Source organism: Capsicum annuum, chromosome 9 (assembly GCF_002878395.1).
Source record: "Capsicum annuum cultivar UCD-10X-F1 chromosome 9, UCD10Xv1.1, whole genome shotgun sequence".
Taxonomy (NCBI): domain Eukaryota; kingdom Viridiplantae; phylum Streptophyta; class Magnoliopsida; order Solanales; family Solanaceae; genus Capsicum; species Capsicum annuum.
This window is the reverse complement of record NC_061119.1, coordinates 218,804,692-218,829,130: the sequence shown is the minus strand read 5'-3', so window position 1 is coordinate 218,829,130 and position 24,439 is coordinate 218,804,692. Positions and strand designations below refer to the sequence as shown.

Genomic DNA, 24,439 nt, shown 5'->3' with positions numbered 1-24,439 from the left:
AAAATAAAAATGATTAAAATATTTTTGGGAAAGGATAAAATTACGTGTATACAGTGTTAGCCCATGGTTTGGGGATGGGATTGAGCTTCTAGACCAATTTTAGGCGACAATGAGTGGATCTAGTTGGTTTGACGGGGACGGTGGAGCCATTTTCCAAGTCAAACGGGCAAAATGGCAGGAATTATGAGTTTTTTATGACATTCTGTGGGTGTTAGCCTATGGTTTGGGGAGTAGGCCCAGGCCCCGAGCTCGATTATGGATAAAACTTCTTGGGCGGTCCCCCAACTTTCTATTAAGTGGATCTGATTTATTTGGCATGGCAAATGGAGTCATTTTCTAAGTCAAACGAGCGAAACGACAGGAATTATGAGTTTTTTGCGAAATTCGATGGGTGTTAGCCCACGGTTTGGGGGTGGGCTTGGGCCCCTAGCTCGATTTTGAATGAAACTTCTCGAGCGGTCCCTCAACGGTTTATTGAGTGGATCTGATTGATTTGGCGCTGGTGGAGCTATTTTCCAAGTTAAATGAGCCACTTCTTTTGAGGTAGCGGTATGAACTGCGTACATTTTACTCTCCCCTGACCCTACTTTGTGGGAATACACTGGGTTTGTTGTTGTTGTAAATGAGCAAAATAGTAGGAATTATAGTTTTTTTATGATTTTCGATGGGTGTTAGCCCACAGTTCGGGGGGTGGGCTCCGGACTTAGGCCCAATTTTTGGTAAAACTTCTCGGATGATCCTCTGGTTGCCTATCGAGTGGATTGGTTGGTTTGGTGGGGCGGAAGCCATTTTCCAAGTCAAACGGACGAAATGGTAGGAATTGCGGGTTTTTTGTGACTTTCGGTGGGTGTTAGCCCATGATTCGGGGGTGGCTGGGCCCCGAGCTCGATTTTTGGTGAAACTTCTCGAGTGGTTCCCCTGCGGACTAACATGGAGCGATTTTCCATGTTAAACAGATGGAACAACAGGAATTGTTGATTTTTTGCCACTTTCGGTGGATATTAGCGCATGGTTCGGGGGTGGGCCCGGCCACAAGCCTGATTTTGGGCAAACCTTCTCGAGCTGTCCCCTGGTGGCCTATTGAGTGGATCTGGTTGGTTTAGCGGCGCTGGTGGAGCCATTCTCCAAGTCAAATAGAGGAAACAACAAGAATTGCGTTTTTTTTGTGACTTTCTCTTTGAGTGTTAGCCCATGGTTCGGGGGGTGGGCTTGGTCCCCGAGCCCAATTTTGGGTGAAACGACGCCCTATTGAATGGATCTGGTTGGTTTGACGGGGCCGTTGGAGCCATTTTCCAAGTCAAACAGGTGAAAAGGCAAAAATTGCGAAACTTTTGCGATTGTCAGTAGGTGTTAGCACATGGTTGGGGAGTGCGCACATGCTCGATTTTAGATGAAACTTCTCGGGCGGTCCGCCGGTGGTCTATTGAGTGGATCTGATTGGTTTGGTGGGGTTGGTAGAGCCATTTTCCTAGTCAAACGGGTGAAACAGCAGAAATTGCGAGTTTTTTGCGACTTCCGATTTAAGAACAACCAAAAATATTAAGAAAAAAAATTAATGTCTAGTTGTTATTAGCTGTACCCAGCATGATGGAAAGTGTTGCTCAATGCCTGGCTAACTATCCTATTATTATAATATTAAAGCTATAACATACTTTACTTTATTTGCCCCTTTAATTTCAATCCCCTTCATTTAAATTGTTTTTAAAACTTATCCGTATCAGGTGTTTACCCAAAATTATAGTCATCCACAATAGTTTCAGTAATGAAATTATATATAAAGACACGTGTTATGTGTTTATTGGATTAATATAAATATTGAATATGTTTAGTCCTATCGTAGTTGTCATCGTCTTTATTTTTGTAATATGTAGTCACTGCTTGTATACTAAAAAGACGATGACAATTAGACCCGCTAACTCGATTAATTTAAATTCGTGTCTTGTGGGACCAATTAATGGAGAAACATTTCTATCAAGAATTATTTTCATTTTTAAAATTTAAATTCGTAAACTTTAAGCAAGATAGGAGGAACCTTGATTATTCCACTATATGATACTTTTATTCTTCGTTTAACTTACTTTAGTACGTACACGATTACCCAATCGAAAAGATAAATTAAAAATAAAATAATAAAAAGGACGATAGAATCACAAGAAAGAAATTGAAAGGGACCATAAAAAGCGTCACAAGAATACAAGTTATTGATGACCTACCAAACCAACAATGAGAAATTAAGTCTAACCAAAAAAAAAATTAAATACCAAGCTACAATTTTAAGTTTATTGATTTAATTTGAAATTTTAATACTTTTAAGTTGTCGAGTTTTCAATTAAATTTTGAGATAATACCCAATTACTCCCCTGAATTATACCTAAAAAGGCTATGACACCTCAACTTAAAGGGGGTCCTATTACCCCTGAACTAATTAAAAGCGTAATTTTGACACTCTTAGTGCCTACGTGACACATACGTGGCACAACACACTGAAGTATCCACGTAGGCACACGTATGTGCCACATAGGCACTAAGGGTGTCAAAATTATACTTTTAAATAGTTCAGGGGTAATAGGACCCCCTTTAAGTTGAGGTGTGTCAGAGCCTTTTTAGGTATAATTCAGGAGAGTAATTGGGTATTATCTCTTAAATTTTAAAGATAAATACACAGTTTAAATCAAAATTATTGATTCCATCGAACTCGTACCCTGAAGTCTTAAACACTAGCTCCACCCTAAAAAAAAAAAAAGATTGATCGAAACCCCCCTATTTTTCTGATACCCATTCGGTGTTCAGTACTCGCACAGAAGCTTAATTAAATTTGAATTTTTGTATCACAAGATCCAAAAGATAGATCGAGTACTCTCTATGTTTTTTTGGTTTTGACTCAATGTTCAATATTTACATAGAAGCTTAACTAAATTCAAATTTACGTATTATAAGTTCCATTTTTGGGGGCGTAGCTCCCTATCAAAGTTTTTTCATTCCCAAAGATCCGAATTTAAGACTTCTAATTAGAGATAAGTATCCAGTACCTCCCTGAACTATGACCAAAGTTGCTACGACTCACTCCAACTTTACAAGGATCCTATTACCCCAGAGGCGGAGCCAACCCTCTTTAGGGGTTCATTCGAACTCCCTTCGGCGGAAAAATATACTATTTATACATGATTAATATTATTTTTTATGTGGTTATAATAAGTGTTGAACCCCCTTCGACTTAGTTTTCTTTGAATATTGAACTCCCTTACTTAAAATCCTGGCTCCGCCTCTGATTACCCCCTCCCTGAACTCAATTTTCGCATATTTTTGTCACTCCTTTGTGCTGTTGTGGCACCTTTATACATAAAATGAGGCCCACATCAATAGCGTCACGTCAATTAAAAGGTTGATAAAAGAAATCACGTCAGCTATAAATATTGACAAAAATAAATTTGGTTCAAGAAATAATAGGACCCCATAAAGTTAAAATATGTCGTAGCAAATTTCGTCAGAATTCCAAGATACTAGATGCTTTACTCAATGAATAAAGGGATCCGATTCATCCCGCCACGAAACTGGTAAAATATATTCTTTATAAATGGTCCTTCTTCCTAACTTTCTACTGAATAATTACTTGGACAAACACAGAAAAAAAACACCACAAAACCACGCATCAAACTCCAAAAATTAGCAAAAACTCATCAAGAAAAAAAGAAAATATCTTTCTCTTTCTCTCTTTTTCTTTTTTTTTTCTTCTTCTCTTTTTTTTTTTTTAAAGATGATGAATCAAGAAAAAGATCATCAAAATCTTGATTCAAAGAGAAGCAAGAAGATGAAGAATAAGAAGAATAATATTGAAAGAAATATAAGGGAAAAATATCCTTTAATTTCTTATCAAGAATTACCAGAATATATGAAGGATAATGAATTTATTTTGAATTATTATAGAGCTAATTGGCCTCTTAAACAAGCATTTTTCAGTATTTTCACTTGGCATAATGAAACTCTAAATGTCTGGACGTAAGTTATCTCATTTCATGTTTTTTTTTTTTTTTTTAAGTTTAATTCTTTTGGGGAAAAAAAGTTTCGAAATATACCTAAATTTTAGCGAAATTCGTTGTAACATGCCTCAACTTTGCGGGGCTCTACGACCCACTAGATTATTTTTTATCATATTTCTTTGGCATATATTTGCTTAGCTGGACCACTTCGGACCTTTACACGCTCAGTGTGTATTCACGTAGTGGTCCGGCTGATCAATATATGTCACAAAAATACGATAAAAAATAATCCAGGGGGTCATAGGATCCCACAAAGTTGAAGCGTGTTCAGCTAATGGATTTTTATTTTATTTTTGATAATTTATAGCTAATATGCCACTAATAAATGAAATTAGTTATGAATTTTGTTGTTTAGCTATATATTTGATCGCTAATTCCTATTTTCTTTAGTAGTGTATGTATAATATTTTATAATCAAGCTATTTAATAGTTAATTCTAGGTAAATTGTATTAAATGTTAATCAATAATTTGTAGAAATGGTAAAGTTCATCAATAATGTAGAAGAATTCTTACTTTGTTAGTGAACATAATTCTATTTTTTTATTTAAATTTAGATTTTATTGAATAGTTGAGATAATTACTTTATTTGCAATTTATTTAGTTGGATTTTTTTAAAAATTTATTTTTCTAAATTGGATTACTTGTTTTTTTTTTTCAGGCATTTAATTGGATTTATTCTATTTATGGTATTAACCATTGCTAATGCAGAACATATATCTCAACTTGCTGATTTTATGACTATGTTTATCAGGTATGTGTCTAATAGGTTGTACTCTTTTCGTCAGAAAATTATATTGTTTATATGCATTTAAATAATATTGCTTATATAACTCAAAAAGTACTTTTAAATTATTTATATGTAAATGAATCTTGTTTCGTTGTTGATTGATAATGAATATTAGTTCATCACCAAAAGATTTGGTACAGTCGATGGGGCTATTAGAGGTCTCGAGTTTGAGCTCTGGGCATGAAAAAAATTCTTGGTAGGGAGCGCTTCTCCCGAATGGGCCTTATGTGACGCGAATTCGGATTTATCGGGCTCTCAATGCGGGTACCAAACACCAGATGAAAAAATAAAAATAAAAGAATATTAATTCAAATTAATCATATTGAGTTGTCATAATCGGAGATCTCGGGGTTGAGTTTGGTAACTGAGTCGTCTTTAGCAGAGAGTGTTTTAGCCCATAGAAGTATGTGTTATTGCAAAACTAGCAGAGGCGGAGCCAGGATTTTAACAAAGTGGTTTCATATTCCAAGAAAACTTAGTCGAAGGGGGTTCAACACTTACTATAACCACATAAAAAATAATTTTAATCATGTATAAATGATATATTTTTTCATCGACCGAACCCCGAATGAAAGATTGGCTCCGCCCCTAAAAACTAGATTAGCCGGTTCCTAAAATTGTAACTGAAGGTCTCGTTATCAAGCCTTGAAAAACCGAGTCACCTTTGATATGGAGCGTTTTGCATACCCAACCCCATATTATGACTTTCGTCTCAAATCTGAATTAATCGAATGTCAAATCGATAATCAGATGTTTCGAGTTTTGGGTCTTTAGGAACTTAAATATCCTTTTGATGTGGCAAACTTTAGTACGTAAACAATTAAACTTTTGTCAAAACCAATGCAATAGACCTATAGATGTGGTCCAATAATATTTGAAGGATTATAATGTTAGGTTAAAAAGACACTTTATCAAACTCCCAACTACCATCTTTAAATGTGTGTACATTTATTTCTCTTGATATTTTCTTGGTGATATATTTTAAGAGTTGTTTTTTATTAAAAAAAAAAAATCTATTACATAAAAGACATAATACATAAACACAACTTTTAACTTGACACTAAATTATAATTATAACCTTTAATTTTATCAGTGTATAAGTAGGTCTTTTAATTATATAAAAACTAAACAAAAAAACACTCTAATTCTGCAACTTACATGCGTGAATTAGTAATCCACCCAGATGCTGCCACCTAATAAAAAAGACATTATAAGTATGATCTTTAACTTTGTCAGTGCACAAATAGGTCATTTAACTATACAAAAATTGAACAAAAAAATACTTCAATTCTAACTCTGACGCGTATGGTTTTGAGTGTATACACGCATTTTACCAGGTAGGATTAGAGTGTTTTTTTGTTCAGATTTTATATAGTTAAAGGGCCTATTTGTGCATTGATAAAGTTAAAGGTGATAATTATAATTTGGTGTCAAGTTAAAGGTCTTGTTTATATATTATGCCCCACGTTAATTAGGTTCAGGGAAGATCTGCATCCTAAGAGATGTGATGTAAACGACCTACACTAATGCAATCATTAGTAGTCTTTTCCACGAGAATCAGTGACTTTAAATTTCAAGTTTTAAATGAAAATCGATGATATAAGCATCCAGTACCATCTCGAACTATGGTCAAAGTTGTTACGATACACTCCAACTTCACAAGGGTCCTATTACCCTCCTGAACTCAATTTTAGCGTATTTTGTCACCCTTTTGTGCTGACGTGTCACATTTATTACATAAAAATAAGGCTCACGTCAAAGGTGTCACGTCAGCTAAAAAGGTGCCTCGTCAGTTAAAAAGGGTGATAAAAATTCATGGATAATAGAACCCCTGTGAAATTGAAGTTTGTCACAGCAAATTTGATCATAGTTCAGGGTACTAGATGCATTACTTAAAATCGATATTTTGAATTTTAATTTGATTTTCACTAATTCTAAAATTTCTTAGTTTTTATTCTGTAAGAAATAATTTTGAGTTTTTTTTTCTTACAGGAATTTTCCAACTAGTGGGGATGCAAACATCTCTCAAAATTCAAAGGTATACTTTTAAGTACTCATGAATTTCTAAATTATTTAACTTCTATATATTGACAGTTAAAAAGAAAAAAAAGAAATTATACACGCTATTAAACCACCTAAAAGATAATTACAGGTCAGCGTCCATAATAATTGGAAATAAAGCAAGTAACCCGTTATAACATGTTAAACTACGCTAACAATGTAAAAATTCTCTATACTAGTAATGTATATAAGTTGAATGGAAAATAAAAGAGATAAGCATCCAGTACCCCTGAACTACGCCAAAGTTGCTACGACACACTCCAACTTCACAGGGCGTTCCATTACCCGAACTCAATTTTAGTGTATTTTTGTCTCTCTTTTGTGCTGATGTGGCACCTTTATTATGTAAAATGGGGCCCACAGCTAAAAAGGTTCACAAAAGATGTCACGTCAGCTAAAATACGCTAAAATTGAGTTCAGGAGGGTAATGAGACCCCTGTGAAGTTGGAGTGTATCGTAACAAATTTGATACAGTTCAGGGGTACTAGATGCTTTACTCGGAAAATAAAGTAGCTAAATTGCATTGCTATTATACATTACAAAAAAAGATAGGAATTAGCTATGAAAATCGCGGTTAATATGTCACCGAATAGCAAGTAACTAACAGGATTTCTTGATAATTCAGCGCTACATATGAAGCGCGATAGAAGTTATCTGCCGCTAATTTCTATTTTCTCTTTTTAGCTGATGCGACACCTTTGATGTTGCCCCATTTTATATAATAAAGGTGTCACGTCAGCACAAAAGGGTGACAATAATACGCTAAAATTGAGTTGAAGGGGGTATTAGGACCCCTGTGAAGTTGGAGTGTATCGTAGCAACTTTGACCATCGTTTGAGGGGGACTGGATGCTTATCTCCAAAAAAGATAGGAATTAGCTATGAGAATCGCGGTTAATATGTCACCGAATAGCATGTAACTAACAGGATTTCTTGATAATTCATCGCTAAATAGGAAGCGCAACAGAAGTTGTCTGTCGCTAATTTCTATTTTCTCTTTTTGTAACGATAAGAATTCTTTACATTATCGGTGTGTCCGGCTTTGTATACAGGGAGAAACAACCAGGCTAACTGACCAACACTTACAAATGGACATAACATTATCAGAAAGTGCAACAAATGAAGCAACTTGGCCATTCTATGTATTCTTAGCTGGTGCAATGTTGTGTCTTTTATCAAGTAGTATTTGCCATCTTTTCTCATGTCATTCACAAAGATTGAATCTTTTCTTGGTACAAATTGACTATGTTGGCATTACAATCATGATCATCACCTCATTCTTTCCACCAATGTACTATATCTTTCAATGTTCACCACATTGGCAAGTTGTGTACCTCACTGGGATAACAATCTTGGGAGTTTGCACTATCATAACTCTGCTCTTCCCCGTGTTTTCGACAGGGAAATATAGGTCTTTTCGGGTTGGGTTGTTCATGTCGATGGGTTGTTTTGGTATCTTTCCTGCAATTCATGCACTTGTTGTGAATTGGAGTGATCCTATGAGGAATGTAACACTTGCATATGAATCCAGCATGGCATTGTGTTATGTAATAGGGGCTACATTTTATGTTAGCCGCGTACCGGAGAAATGGAAGCCTGGATTGTTCGATCTAGTTGGTCATAGTCATCAAATATTTCATACGTTTGTTGTGTTTGGTGCATTGGCTCACTATGGCGCGGCAAGGATCTTCTTGGAGTACAGGACTCGATTTGGATGTGACAATAGATAGAAGATGAATTGACTGATGCATTTCGATATGATGTGTTATGTTTGATACATGTAGTACCGGTACTTTGTATGTACGAAGAGCTATGTATAGCCAGGGACGGATTTAGAGCAAGTTTTATGGTGGTCAACTCAACTCATTAGTTTGTGCTCGAATCATGTATTCATGTCCTAAAACATATACATAAGATTATGCTTATTCTGAATCAGTTTACTACTTTGATATGGCGTGTTATGTTTGATACATGTAGTACCGATATTTTGTCATGTACGAAGAGAGCTATGTATGGTCAGAGACGGATTTAGAGCAGAGTTTTATGGTGGTCGGCTAGACTCATTACTTTGGGCTCAAACCATGTATTCATGTGCCAAAAGACTAAGTCATATACATATCATAAGATTATGCTCATTCTAAATCAGTTTACTACTTTGATATGGCGTGTTGTGTTTGATACATGTAGTACTGATATTTTGTCAGTATAGTCAGAGACGGATTTAGAGCAAGTTTTATGGTGGTCGACTAGACTCATTACTTTGGGCACGAACCATGTATTCATGTGCCAAAAGACTAAGTCATGTGCATATCATAAGATCATGTTCATTCTGAATCGATTTACTACTTGATATGATGTGTTGTGTTTGATACATGTAGTATTGATACTTTGTATGTACGAAGAGCTATGTATAGTTAGAGACGGATTTAGATCAAGGTCTACGGTGGTCGACTCAACTCATTACTTTGGGTTCGAACCATGTATTCATGTGCCAAAAAACTAAGTCATACACGTATCATAAGATCATGCTCATTCCGAATCAGTTTACTTCTTTGATATGATGTGTTATGTTTGATACATGTAGTACCGATACTTTGTATGTACGAAGGGCTATGTGACAAAAGATTAAGTCATATACATATCATAAGATCATACTCATTCATAAGATCATACTCATTCTAAATCAGTTTTACTACATCTTTGATACATGAAGTACCAATATTTTGTATGTACGATGAGAGCTATGTATAGTCAGAGACGGATTCAGAGCAAAGTTTTATGGTGGTCGACTCAACTCATTACTTCCGGCTCGAATCATGTATTCATGTGTCAAAAGACTAAGTCATATACATATCATAAGATCATGCTCATTCTGAATCAGTTGTGTCTGACACAAATGCGACATCGACAATGAAGAGTCTGTGTAACTTAGTTCGTTATTCCCTCCGTCCATCTTTACTTATCCACTATTAACAACACACACATTTTCTCATTAAGTTGTGTGACACGTAAATTGTGGACAAGTATTGTAGATGTCACAGGTTCAAGTCGTGGAAACAGTTCCTATTAAAAATGTAAGGTAATATTACACTTCCTCTATCCTAATTTATATGACTCACTTTCTCTTTAGTCTGTCCAAGTAGAATGACACGTTTCTATATTTATATTTAGTAACAAACTACCTTTAAAATGTCTGTTTTATGCTTAATGAAATGCACAAGCATATTTAGATCAGAAGTTTCAAAAGTATTTCTTTATTTCTTAAAGAGAAAATGCTCTGTTTCCACTCTAAACTATACACGAAATTGTTGAAACACACCCGAACTTTAAAAGGGTCCTATTACCCTCGGACTAACTAAAATCGTATTTTTGGAAACCTTAGTGCCTACGTGACACATACGTGTGCCTACGTGGACCTTCAGTGTGTTGATTCACTGATGTGCCACGTAGGCACTAAGGTTGCCAAAATATGATTTTAATTAGTCCAGGGGGTAATAGGACCCTCCTAAAGTTCGAGTGTGTCTCAGCAATTTCGTGTAGAGTTCGGGATGGAAACATAGCATTTACTCTTTCTTAAAATTCATATCAAGTTTAACAAACTCATATAAATTTGGACACTCTTGTGATTTGCCTTTTCTCGGATTTCACACATAGTGATAGCTTTAGTACCAGGCTGATTTTCTAGTGATTTTTTTTTCTTTTTAATTCTCAGTCCTCGACCTATGAAACCATAAAATTTGAAATGATTCTCAAAGATTGTGGTGCAGTGGTAAATATTCTTTCATTCTTGATTAGCGGTATCGGTTTGATTCATAGGTATAGAGTCGTCATTAGTAGGGAGGCTTTACCTCCAGCCATAGCGTGGCTTTCCGATGCAAATGTGAATTAGTCGTACTTCAACGTGTCTATCGGATAGAAGACTTCCTAATTACGCCTTTCTTATGTTATTCTCTACATTAATATCAATCATCTCCTCTTAAATAAAATACTTAAATAAAAACTGAGGGGGTAAAGTGTATGGCACTCAAATACTATTTTCGAGGCATGTCAGTCTACTAGTAGAAAAATATGTCAGAATCTACTAAATTATTGTTCAAACTATGCTGAAGCATGCGTACACTGTCCCTGTATTTATGTGGTGATTGAATTAAGAGTGGGCCCCACAGTTTGTTAGGAGTACTAAATATTCCCTCCGTCGTCCAATGACGGATCCACAGAGAGTTTAAATTCCAAAAAAGTAAACACACGAATGAACTAGATTCAAAAGTTTTTTTTTATTTTCTTAAGAGTAAAAGCATTTAGTAGTCCTGAAGTATGATCAAAGTTGATACGACACACTCCAATTTTACAAGGATCCTATTACCCTGAATTTAATTTTAGTATATTTCTGTCACCCTTTTTAATTGATGTGACACCTTTTTAACTGACGTAGCCACCTTTAACGTGAGCCCTATTTTTATGTAATAAAGGTGTCATATTAGCGCAAAAGGGTGATAGAAATACGCTAAAATTGAGTCCAGTGGGCAATAGGACCAATGTAAAGTTAGAGTGTGTCATAGCAACTTTGGTCATTGTTCGAGGGGTACTGGATGCTCATCTCTTTTCTTAAAATCCGTGCCAAGTCAAAAGAGGTCATCGTTTGTGAAGGTGGCTCATTTGTGTTGTATATATAAATGCCTATTGACAAGAAGTGCGATACAAGTATTTTAGCCATAGTTAAAAGCTCTATAAATTTCTGTTCTTTGTTCACAATGGCAACCAACTCATCAGACAATGAAGTGATTGTGGCCATGGTGCCATTTTCTGACTATAGCCATCTCAACAACCTCTTCGATCTTGCTCGCTTCATCGCGTCCCATAATATACCGGTACACCTCATCTGCTTTGCTGATCAGAACAAAGAACTGAAACTTCGCGTCCAAGGTGGTCTCGTGGCCTCAAACATCCATTTCGATGACCTCTTGAGACCTTCTCCATCAGAAGAAGATGATGATGGCCGTGATGGCGTGCCTCCGATTATAAAGATTCTGAGAAAACTCAAGGAGCCTATTCATAAAACATGCTGCGAACTCGCCACCAATGCGAAGAAATTAGTCATAATTCATGACCTTATAATGAGCGACCAAATACAGGATGTCCATACATTGATCTCAAATGTGGAGTCTTATATCTTCCACACCGGGGCGACTTTTAGCAGATATTCTTCCTTTCGACAAAGTATTCCTGGCGTAGTTGATGACGATGATCATGAGAAACTGATCGAACAAATGGAGGATGAGTTTCCGGTGTTGGAGCCACATCAGAAATTGTGGTTTAGAATGGAGCATGAGTTGAAGCTCCAGTCCGGAGAGATCATTAACTCGTGTAAAGAAGTGGAAGGTAAGTACCTAGACTTACTTGCCAATGCGAAACACAAGCCGTTGTGGATTTTTGGTCCATTTCATTTGATGTTAGAATCGCATGACTCTATCTCTTTTTCGCCTAGCAACATGACTCGTCATGAAAGCTTGGAATTTCTCGACAAGCAAGATGTTAACTCGGTAATATTCGTCTCATTTGGATCGACCACTACATTATCACAAGAGCAAATCAATGAGCTCGCTCTGGGTTTAGAACAAAGCAACCATAGATTTATTTGGGTGCTAAGAAAAGGAGAAAAAGCGGAGAAACTTAAAGAGGACGACGGAAAGATTGAATTACCACAAGGGTTCGAAGAGAGAGTGGAAGGAAGAGGAATGGTGGTAAATTGGGCACCACAGCTGGAAATCTTGAGGCATTCATCTACGGGTGGCTTTATGAGTCATTGTGGGTGGAATTCTTGTATCGAGAGCATTAGCATGGGAGTGCCTCTAGCAACTTGGCCAATCAGTTACGATCAGCCATATAACGCTGTACTTGTAACCAATTTGCTCAAGATTGGGGTATCTGTCAAGAGTTGGGCTCACCGGAATGAATTGGTAACAGCATCAACCATTGAGAAAGCGGTGAAGACATTGATGGGCACGACGGAAGGGGAAGAGATGAGGCAAAGGGCAGTGGAAATGAGCAAAAAGATCAAGAGCTCTGTTAACCATGGAGGACCTGCACGCGAGGCAATGGAATCTTTCATCTCAAATATTATCAAATAACTTTCAGGATTGTGTCTTTCAAGATATTGTTTCTCAGCATATTTAGGTCGAATGTCCTTCCTGATTTGTTGTTTCTCAGTTCTATTTTCCTATGTTGAAATAAGCTTGATAGCCAAAGGCAGAAGTCTTACATGGCTAGTCAGATATATTGACATTTGAGAATTACTAGTACCTCTTTACTTCTCATAATCTTCATATTCTTACAGAGTAAGATTCCACAGGTGGGATTTGGGAGAGTGGGGTGTACACAGACATCGAGCAGACTTGTGTGAGGTAGAGAGACCTTTTTTCGATAGCGTTTAGCTTTCTGAATTGGTGAAATTAGGTCCTATCAGGGGTCTATCGCAAACAGTCTCTCTACCTCAGGCAAAACAAAAGGTGTACGAGACGGGGCCAAGGAATCTGAAAATGTCGATGGGTGCGTGTCGGATCCTTCAAAAGTTGAGCATTTTCGGAGGATCCAACACGAATGCAACAACATTTTTGGAGAGTCCGAGCGACATTAGTTTGAATTTGACCTTTCAATAATGAGCATGAGTGTGTACTCATGCTCGCTTATCTGCTAAGTTGCGTGGACTCTTCACTTCTGATGCTGCACCCGAGTTGGATTCTCCAAAAATACACTACTGTAAGAGAATCCGACACGCACATATTGACATTTTTGAAGAGTCCGAGCAACATAGTTGATATGTGAATTTTCGTTGAATCAAGCATACATGTCAAAACCCAACTTTCGATAGCGCTTAACATTTTGACTTGGTGAAATTAGGTCCTATCGGGGTTCTATCACAAACAATCTCTCTACCTCAGGAAAAACAATAGATGCACGAAACGGGGCAAAGGACTCTCTGAAAATGCCGATGGGTGGGTGTCAGATCCTCCAAAAGTCAAGCATTTTCGGTCAGATTCTCCAAAAATACACTATTGTAAGAGAATCCGACACGCACATATTGACATTTTTGAAAAGTCCGAGCAACATAGTTGATATGTGACTTTTCGTTGAATCAAGCATACATGTCAAAACTCACTTTTCGATAGCGCTCAACACTTTGACTTGGTGAAATTAGGTCCTATCGGGGTTCTATCGCAAACAATCTCTCTACCTCAGGCAAAACAATAGATGCACGAAACGGGGCAAAGGAGTCTCTGAAAATGTCGATGGGTGGGTGTCAGATCCTTCAAAAGTTAAGCATTTTCGGAGGATCCAACATGAATGTAGCAATATTTTTGGAGAGTCCGAGCGACATAGATTTGACTTTGGCCTTTCAATAATGAGCATAAGTGTGTACTCATGCTCGCTTATCTGCTAAGTTGCGCAGACTCTTCACTTCTGATGCTACACCCGAGTTGGATTCTCCAAAAATACACTACTGTAAGAGAATCCGACACGCACATATTGACATTTTTGAAGAGTCCGAGCAACATAGTTGATATGTGACTTTTCGTTGAATCAAGCATACATGTCAAACCCACTTTTCAATAGCGCTTAACATTTTGACTTGGTGAAATTAGGTCCTATCGGGGTTCTATCACAAACAATCTCTCTACCTCAGGCAAAACAATAGATGCATGAAACGGGGCAAAGGACTCTCTGAAAATGTCGATGGGTGGGTGTCAGATCCTCCAAAAGTTGAGCATTTTTGGAGGATCCAACACAAATGCAGCAACATTTTTAGAGAGTCCGAGCGACATTGGTTTGACTTTGACCTTTCAGTAGTGAGCATGAGTGTGTACTCATGCTCTCTTATCTGCTAAGTTGCGCGGACTCTTCACTTCTAATGCTGCACCCGAGTTGGATTCTCCAAAAATACACTACTGTAAGAGAATCCGAAACGCACATATTGACATTTTTGAAAAGGCCGAGCAACATAGTTGATATGTGACTTTTCGTTGAATCAAGCATACATGTCAAAACCCACTTTTCGATAGCACTTAACATTTTGACTTGGTGAAATTAGGTCCTATCGGGGTTCTTTTGCAAACAATCTCTCTACCTCAGGCAAAACAATAGATGCATGAAACGGGGCAAAGGACTCTCTGAAAATGTCGATGGGTGGGTGTCAGATACTCCAAAAGTTGAGCATTTTCGGGGGATCCAACATGAATGCATCAACATATTTGGAGAGTCCGAGCGACATATGTTTGACTTTGACCTTTCAATAGTGAGCATGAGTGTGTACTCATGCTCACTTATCTGCTAAGTTGCACGGACTCTTCACTTCTGATGCTACACTCGAGTCAGATTCTTCAAAAATACACTACTGTAAGAGAATCCGACACGCACATATTGACATTTTTGAAGAGTCCGAGCAACATAGTTGATATGTGACCTGTCGTTGAATCAAGCAAACATGTCAAAACCATCTCTTATTTATAATAGAAAAGAAAAGAAAAGAAAAATAGAAAAAAATAAGTCACATTCAAGATTCATGAAATGAATAAAATAGGCCTAATCAGTTAGATGTGACACGTCCCTTATAAAATCTTTTTAAATTTCACAATTTCTGTTTGGATTTATTTTATAATTTATTATATTGTATCGTATCGTAATATATTATTTTAATAAATATAATGTTTGCATATCTAATTTTTTATTGGGGTTTTGTGAATCTCAAGGTTTAATATGAATTCAGCCACCATCAAATTTAATTATTATAATTTACTACCTAGGTCCTAGGAGTGAAGTAGGATTTTCTTTCCCTTTTTACCCTTCACTGCTAGGACTAATTACATGTTTCCGCTTACTCTTCAACGTGACTCAAACCTTCAATATATCGTTCGGTTATGGAGTGCTCGACCACTATAGAAACCTTCGACTGCGATAAAATGATGTTGAAGAACTACTCCTTCTGTCTCATTTTATGTGACAATGGTACTTTTAGTCTATTCCAAATAGAATGACATTTTTCTACGTATAGAAACAACTTAACTTTAAATTTTCTATTTTACGATTAATGAGATATTCTATAGCCTGCCATACGAAATGTAGAGGTGGATACAATATTTGAACATCGTAGGGTCGAGTTCTAACTTCGGCCACATTCATTCGACTTACTGGATCAAATAGATGATGAATTGGATTGAACCACCAGGTCACACCTATGGGTGCAAATCAGTGGTGGAGCCACATTGAATTCAGGGGGCTTATCCGAATTCCCTTCGTCGAACATTATACTATTTTTACATGGTCAAAAATATTTTTATGTATATATAACAGATGTTGAACCTCTTTCGACTAGCCTATATATTTACTTCTGAATCCCCTCACTAAAATTCTGGCTCCGCCACTGGAGTAAACCCCAATGTCGCCACAGAATACTTTAGTTGCCACAAAAAGTCAGATTTCTTGTCGTGCTACTAGTTGGTTGGTCGATACATAGCCACACTTGTGTCATCCTTGTAGACGTTGGGCCAGAGTTCAACTGAGTCTGAGTTTAGGCAAATTTCGAGAAAGCGGGGCAAACCTCAGTGTTGAGGCTAGGCAAATCTCATGCAGTGGGGCAAACTTCACTGAGAACGCTGAGTTCATGAGGGTGGGTATATAAGATAAGAGTCTACATCAGCAAAGCACACGAGAGATGGGTGTATAGGAGTAGGGGTTCTGAGAGAGCAGAGCATACTGCCCTGTCATAGACATGAGTCTGTTTATAGTTGCGACTGTTGTCATAGACAACAAGGTTGAAACTTCTTAGTAAATAAAAACTTTGAATTGGGAGGGTGATCCTCCTGGTGAACTAACCGTACCCCAAACCGACACTAGAGTACACTAGGACGCTTGAGAGAATCATGTCGAACAAACTCGCTAAAATGACCCCGTAACTTATTGAGAAGGGAGGTTCTCTCATCTTTTGATTAGAAAAGCGACACATACCAGGAGACAGCGACTGTTTATTAAAATACCATCGGCCCGGCGGACCCCAAATTATGTGGGTCCGGTCTAGTAGAAAATACGCTATATTCTTGTGACGTTACTAGTCAGAAAAGAAGTGATGATTCTCATTGGGTTTGATTTTTATAGTGCGACAAAATTCGTCAAAAATCTCTGATCGCACGCGTGCGTAGGAAAATTTGAATTTGAATCCGCCTCTAGTCGGTTAAGTTGCGATATATCCTTAAACTTATTTACGAAAATTGTCATTGTCATTGTCATAAGTCTTCTCACGTGGTATGAAAACTTACCATCAAAGATGTGGTGAGATGACCGAGATCACCTCACTGTTAACCAGAGGTCTGAGATTCGAACGCCAAGTTGAAACTTCAGTTTACCTTTTTTAAATGCATATTGACAAGTGTTTTCCATAGTTAAAGCCCTGAACTCATTTTTCTGATTTTGTTCCAATGGCTACTACCAACTCATCAGACAATGAAGTGATTGTGGCCATGGTGCCGTTTCCTGAGTACAGCCATCTCAATCAACTCTTCGTTCTTGCTCGCTTCATCGCCTCCCATAACATACCAGTACACTTCCTCTGCGTTGCTGATTGGAACCAAGATTTGAAACTGCGAATCCAAGATGGTCTCGAGGCCTCAAACATTCATTTTGATGACCTATTGATACCTTCTTCTCCAACAGAAACGGATGATGCTGGCCGCGATGGTATGCCTCCGATTGCAATGTTTCTGAAAAAACTCAGGGCGCCCGTTCATAAAGCATGCATTGAACTCTCCGCCAATGCGAAGAGACTAATCATAATTCATGACATTATAATGAGAGAACATATAAGAAATGTACATTCACTGATCCCAAATGTGGAGTCTTATGTCTTCTATACTGGATCGGCTTTTTGCCGATATTCTTACCTACAACAAAGTATTCCTGATCACATATTTGATGAAGATCATGACAAACTGGTCGAGCAAATGCACGATGAGTTTCCGTTGTTGGAGAACTGTGGTGTACCACATGCAGCAGCATTTGTTAGAAAGAAACATGAATGGCAGCTCAACTCCGGAGAAATCATGAACACCTGCAGAGAAGTCGAAAGTAAGTACTTAAATTTACTTGCACATACGAAAGATAACAAGCAGTGGTGGGCTATTGGTCCATTTCATATGCTGCTGCTAGAGTCACACAACTCTAGCAACAGGACTCGTCACGAATGCCTAGAGTTTCTCGACAAGCAAAACGTTAACTCAGTAATATTCATCTCGTTTGGAAGAACCACTACATTCTCACAAGAGCAAGTCAATGAGATAGCGCTTGGTCTAGAACGAAGCAACCATAAATTTATTTAGGTACTAAGAGAAGCCGATAAAAAAATGGAAACTGAAAAATTTGAAGAGAAAGATGGGAAGATAGAATTGCCAAAAGGGTTTGAAGAAAGAGTGGAAGGAAGAGGAATGGTGGTGAGAAATTTGGTACCCCAATTAGAAATCTTGGGACATTCATCTACGGGCGGGTTTCTGAGCCACTGTGGATGGAATTCTTGTATCGAGAGCGTTAGCATGGGAGTGCCTCTAGCAACTTGGCCAATCAGTCACGATCAGCCATATAACGCTATCCTTGTAACCAATTTGCTGAAGATTGGAACATCTGTCAGGAGTTGGACACATCGAGAAGAATTGGTGACAGCATCAACCATTGAGAAAGCCGTGAAGACATTGATGGCCACGACGGAAGGGGAAGAGATGAGGCAAAGGGCAGTGGAGTTGAGCGAAAAGATCAAGAGCTCTGTTAGCGATGGAGGACTCGCATGCAAGGAAATGGAATCTTTCATATCAAATATTATCAAACAACATACATACCCAGTGAGATCCCACTTTGAGAATTGGGTGTAGGTAGATATTGCATAAGCGTGTGTGAGATAGTGAGAGACTTTTCTGATAACGCTTAATTTTTTGATTATGTGAAATTACTTTCAATGTTTTGTTTACTTTCTCTCTCTTAATCTTTGTTGTTAAATAAAAGATTAGTCACCTTCAACAGGTTTTATGGAAAACACTATTTTGCCATTCTAGCTTGTTCGTCACCATTAATGGAAGCTATTATGGTATCAGAGCAGAACTCATCTGATCGAATGTTACTCACTCTTTATTAGAAGGACAAGGAACAACGTTGCTATTGTACTTGTCTATGTGGATGATTTTCTGATTACAGGTGACGGCGTACATAATTGATGAACTTAGGTTCTTTCTGGGAATTGGGTTCTCAATATCAAAGAAGGAGTATTATGATGTTTCATTTGTTGTACAAGTCTTGACTCAGTTTATGCGCTCTCCAAAAGTCTTGCAGTCCAGATTGCTAGAATCGAGAATAAAGTTTTCATTTTGGATATGTCAGATTATGAATTAGTACGCGTTACGCGTTTCTACTGGACTGGGCACATGTTAGTTGTAGGAAGTATGGTTTCGAAAGTGTACTGAACCTTCGATCAGGCATTCTACCTTTGTCGAATCAGAACCAACACTACTTCATTGCGCTCAAACAGTTGAGTGGCCGCCGGCCAGCAACTTCCGTGCACAGATATAGATTCATTCCTCGTACCTGGTCCAGCCTTACAGCTGGCAATCCACTATTTCACGAGAAGACAAAACACATTTCCATACATTGTCACTTTGTGAGAAAGAATTGGGCAAGGTACAATTCAAACTGAATATGTTTTTACTAATGAGTCGAGTCAATAATGGATAAGTATCGTTGAACAGAGGAAATAGCTTATTTTTGTAGTTTTTTACCTAAAAGTTCCAAACACTCCCAAAAATAACAAAAAGAGTTTAAAATAAGTAAATCCAAACACCCTAATAAACAAACAATAATATTCTAACATTTAACCTGTCAATCAAATTTAAAAAATTGCCAATAATTTTGTCTTTAATGAGAACATTAGGTGGAGGCTCAACATAGCTGACATATCTTTCTTGAATAATATGTTTTTTTTTATGTATCAGATCTGTATATCACATGTTGTCTTTATTATATTCATCAAAAGAATGGCCCAATGCATGCAGTTTGATCAACTTTTATAAAATAGAAAATACCTATTTCATTCTTAAACTATATTCAAAATGGTTGAGACACAGCTTAATTTAATGGTGGTCTTATTACCTCCTGAATTAATTAAAAGTATAATTTTGACACCTTTAGTACCTACGTAGCACACATGTGTGCTTACGTGGACCCTTCACTGTGTTGTATCACGTATGTGCCACGTAGACAATAAGAATGTCAAAAATACACTTTTAATTAGTTCAGGGGTAATAGGACCTCCTTAAAGTTGAGATGTGTCTCAACCATTTCGGGTATAGTTCAAGAGTGAAATACAATATTTTCTCTTTATAAAACTCAAACATATCATAATGTTTTTATGATTATAAAAACCTTCTTACTAGGGGTAAAATGGGAAATGTGAGGTTAATAGTTTCTAAATTTATTAATGTGTGAGTTTTTGTTGAAATAAACTAAATAAAAAAGCGTATCACATGAAATGAGACGAAACGAAGAAGTATTTAGAGATTGTGTGGTAATGTATATTGCACAATAAGGGATCATTTGATTGACAACAAGTTATTTCGAGATAATTAATTTTGAGATTAGTTATTTTGAAATTAGTTATCACACCGTGAATATGGAATAACTTATCCTATCATTATGGTATAAATGATGGGATATATAATTTCGAGATTAGCTAATACCTCGAACCAAACGCAGAATAAAATAATTCTACATTTTATTTCAAAACTATTATATCTTATACTTCACACCGAAGAACCCTAAGTTTGTAAACTCGTTTCCCATCATCAACTATGTCAGGAATACTTTATTGTTGGAAAAAATATATTGTATATACTTCCTTTGTTTAAAAATATTTGTTTAATTTAAAAAATTAATGAATAATTATTTATTTTTATCTGTTTTATCCTTGTGATTAAATACTACCTGTTACTCAATAAATTTATTATATTTAAAAAGTAATATAATAAAATTATCATTATTATTTATTATTTTTGAATCTTTTGTTAAGTTAATAGTGAATAAATATTATTGGACTGAGAGTAATATGTACAAAAATAAAATTTCAAACCTAATAATTCAAAATATAATAGGTTTGAGCTGAAACCCAAGGTTTGTTGGGACTTGGGAGTTGGTAAAGATAAAACATAATATATTTTCTTGGGCAGGTCCAATGTGTATTATATTATTCACAAGTAGCAAATTATTAATCTTGATCATATCTCATTGAAATCTTTTTCATGAATTATAAAATACTATCAGTATCTCCTCGAAGTATGGTCAAAATTGTTACGACACACTTCAACTTTACGGGGCCCTATTACCCCTCTGAACTCAATATTAGCGGATTTTTGTCACCCTTTTGTTCTGACATGAAACCTTTTGTACATAAAATGAGATTCACGTCAAAGGTGCCACATCAACTAAAAAGGTTGATAAAAGGTGTCACGTCAGCTAAAAAGAATGACAAAAATATGTTAAAATTTAGTTCAGGAGTAATAAGACCCCCTCTGAAATTAGAGTGTGTCGTAGCAAATTTGGTCATAGTTATGAGATACAAGATGCTTAACTCCAAAAAAAAAATCATGTATTTTTCATCTACTTTATCGGTCCTAAACCGGAAGTCTATCGGAAACAGCACCCCACTATGTGAGAATATACTGGATATATTGGGTATGTTGTGTTGTAGTTTTCATCTACTTTAGGTGGAGGTTCCTCCCACAAAGCTTACATATCTTTCTTGAATACTATTATGTTTTTGTAGTATATGACATGTTGGTTTTATTATATCCAAAAATGCAGCTGGTGTTCAACTTTTAAATGCATATAAACACTACAGTAATATGATGGGACAAGTACTATTTTCCAAGTTAAAGTCCAAAAACACATAGTACCTTATTCATTTCTCTCTTCTTGTTCCAATGACTAATACCAACTCATCATACAATGATGTGATTGTTGTCATGGTGCCACTTCCTGATTACAGTCATCTGAATCAGATATTTGTCCTTACTCGCTTCATCGCGTCCCATAATATACCATCACACTTCCTCTGCGTAGCTAATCTGAACCAAGATTTGAAACTACGCGTTCAAGGTAGTCCTGAGGCCTCAAACATCCATTTTGACGATCTCTTGACAGATGACGATGATGATGGTGGTGGTTATAATGGTACATCTTCATGTATAATCATGAAAAAACTCAGGGAGTTTATTCATAAAACATGCCTTGAACTCTCCAAAATCGCGAAGAAATTAGTCGTAATTTATGACTTTTTGATGACAGAACCTGTATTGGATGTTCATACATTCGCGAATGTCAAGTCTTATATCTTCCACACTGGGTCGTCTTTTAGCAAATATTCATCCCTCCAACAAAGTGTTGGTGGCGTAGCTAATGATGTCGATCATGACAAGATGGTCGAGCGAATGCAGGATGAGTTTCCAGTGCTGGAGGCACAAGTGAAATCGTTCTTCAGAGTGGAACATGAGTGGAAGTTCCACTCTGGAGAAGTCATGAACTCATGTAAAGAAGTGGAAGGTAAGTACATAGATTTACTTGCCAATGCAAAACACAAGCCGTTATGGGCTTTTGGTCCATTTCATATGATGCTAGAATCACGCGATTCTAGCAACAGGACTCGTCATGAATGTCTGGAATTTCTCGACAAGCAAGATGTTAACTCAGTAATATTCGTCTCATTTGGAAAAACCACTTCATTTTCACAAGAGCAAGTCAATGAACTCGCGCTTGGTTTAGAACAAAGCAACCATAGATTTATTTGGGTACTAAGAAAACCTGATGTTATAAAGAAAGATGAGAAGATTGAATTACCAGAAGGGTTCGAAGACAGAGTGGAAGGAAGAGGAATGGTGGTGAGAAATTGGGTACCCCAATTGGAAATCTTGGGACATTCATCTACAGGCGGGTTTCTGAGTCACTGTGGATGGAATTCTTGTCTCGAGAGCATTAGCATGGGAGTACCTCTAGCAACTTGGCCTATCGATTATGATCAGCCATTTAACGCTGTATATGTAACCAATTTACTGAAGATTGGAATGTCTGTCAAGAGTTGGGCTCTCCGGGATGAATTGGTAACAGCATCAACCATTGATAAAGCCGTGAAGACATTGATGGGTACGACAGAAGGGGAAGAGATGAGGCAAAAGGCCGCGGAGTTGAGCAATAAGATCAAAAGCTCCGTTAGCGATGGAGGACCTGCGCGAAAGGAAATGGAATCGTTCATTTCGAATATTATCAAAACCTTGTAACTGAAATATTGTTGCATGATGAAATTTAAGCTCCATAACAGATAAAAGTGCAAAAATTTTGTGTATGCCATAGTGTATACAAGGTAAATCCCATTATTCAAAAGGAGTATACTGGCGTATCTTTGAGTACTTTAAACATTTTCGTTGAATATATTCATCAATTTTAGTAGTTAATATTTATCCGGGAACGAATAATCTATCTTCGTGGTATATAAACTTGTCATATAGAGCGCGATATTGTATCATAAACATGGAGTATACAAGATTATGCAATGTTAGAAGTAGGCTTTTCTTTCCCTTTTTACGATGTGTTGCTAGGATTATCGTGTTCCTACTAGAGCTGTCAATATGAGTCGATCCATTCCATCTGAGCTAGCCCATGCAGGCGTCAAAATTTGACAGGCCAGGAAGAAAGGTCCATCATTTTGATGGGCCTTAAAAACAATAAGTCCAATCCACCACTACTTGGGCTGCAGGCTAGATTGGGCCAACCTATTTCTATTTTAGATAAACATATATATATTTCATAATTCATTATGTCGCTTCAGAATCACAACATCTAAATTATGGATCACCATCCATATCTCTTGCTTTGGTGTTTGAATCTTACATACAAGTGCGAAAAATGTAAAAAGTATAGATAAACGTAGAGTTAGGTATATATATTTCGTAATTCATTCTGTCGATTCAGAATCACAGCTTCTAGATTATACATCACCTTCCATATCTCTTTATTTGGTGTTGAATCTTACATACAAGTGCGAAAAATGTAACAAGTATAGATAAACGTAGAGTTAGGTATATGTTTTTCATAATTCATTCTGTTGATTCAGAATCACAACATCTAAATTATGGATCACCTTTTATATCTCTTGATTTGGTGTTTAAATCTTATATACAAGTGCGAAAAACATATAGACAAATTAACTTGAAGTTAGATATATAATTTAGAACATATTCTCTAGATTCAGTATTACAACATCTAAATTATGGACCGCGTTCCATATATCTGGCTTAGGATGTTATATATTGTGGAAAACGTATCAAGTATAGATAAATATAGAGTTAGATATATATATCTTCGATTCAGAACCACAGCGTCTAAATTCTGGATCACCTCACATATCTCTTCCTTTATTTCTCCATGATTAAAAAATGTAGTCATGTGACATTGTAGGTACCTTAATAGTGTTGGGTTCGAAATC

General features: G+C 36.8%; 3 protein-coding genes and 1 pseudogene across 3 annotated transcripts; all 4 read left to right on the top strand.

Annotated features, from left to right (window-relative positions):
• The first annotated feature begins 3,558 nt into the window (after window positions 1-3,558).
• Window positions 3,559-8,834, top strand: LOC107840790 (heptahelical transmembrane protein 1). The gene is made up of 4 exons (XM_016684708.2): window positions 3,559-3,996; window positions 4,697-4,789; window positions 6,818-6,863; window positions 7,938-8,834. Exons 1-4 carry the CDS (start codon window positions 3,755-3,757, stop codon window positions 8,613-8,615), a joined length of 1,059 nt encoding a protein of 352 aa, XP_016540194.2. The 5' UTR covers window positions 3,559-3,754; the 3' UTR covers window positions 8,616-8,834.
• Window positions 8,835-11,335: 2,501 nt separating this feature from the next.
• On the top strand, window positions 11,336-13,184 carry LOC107841799 (zeatin O-glucosyltransferase). The gene has a single exon (XM_016685647.2). The coding sequence runs from the start codon at window positions 11,559-11,561 to the stop codon at window positions 13,011-13,013; it is 1,455 nt and encodes a 484-aa protein (XP_016541133.2). The 5' UTR covers window positions 11,336-11,558; the 3' UTR covers window positions 13,014-13,184.
• Window positions 13,185-17,113: 3,929 nt separating this feature from the next.
• On the top strand, window positions 17,114-18,969 carry LOC107841798 (annotated as a pseudogene).
• A 2,787-nt stretch (window positions 18,970-21,756) lies between these two features.
• On the top strand, window positions 21,757-23,370 carry LOC107841797 (zeatin O-glucosyltransferase). The gene has a single exon (XM_016685644.2). The coding sequence runs from the start codon at window positions 21,885-21,887 to the stop codon at window positions 23,232-23,234; it is 1,350 nt and encodes a 449-aa protein (XP_016541130.2). The 5' UTR covers window positions 21,757-21,884; the 3' UTR covers window positions 23,235-23,370.
• The last annotated feature ends 1,069 nt before the right edge of the window (window positions 23,371-24,439 follow it).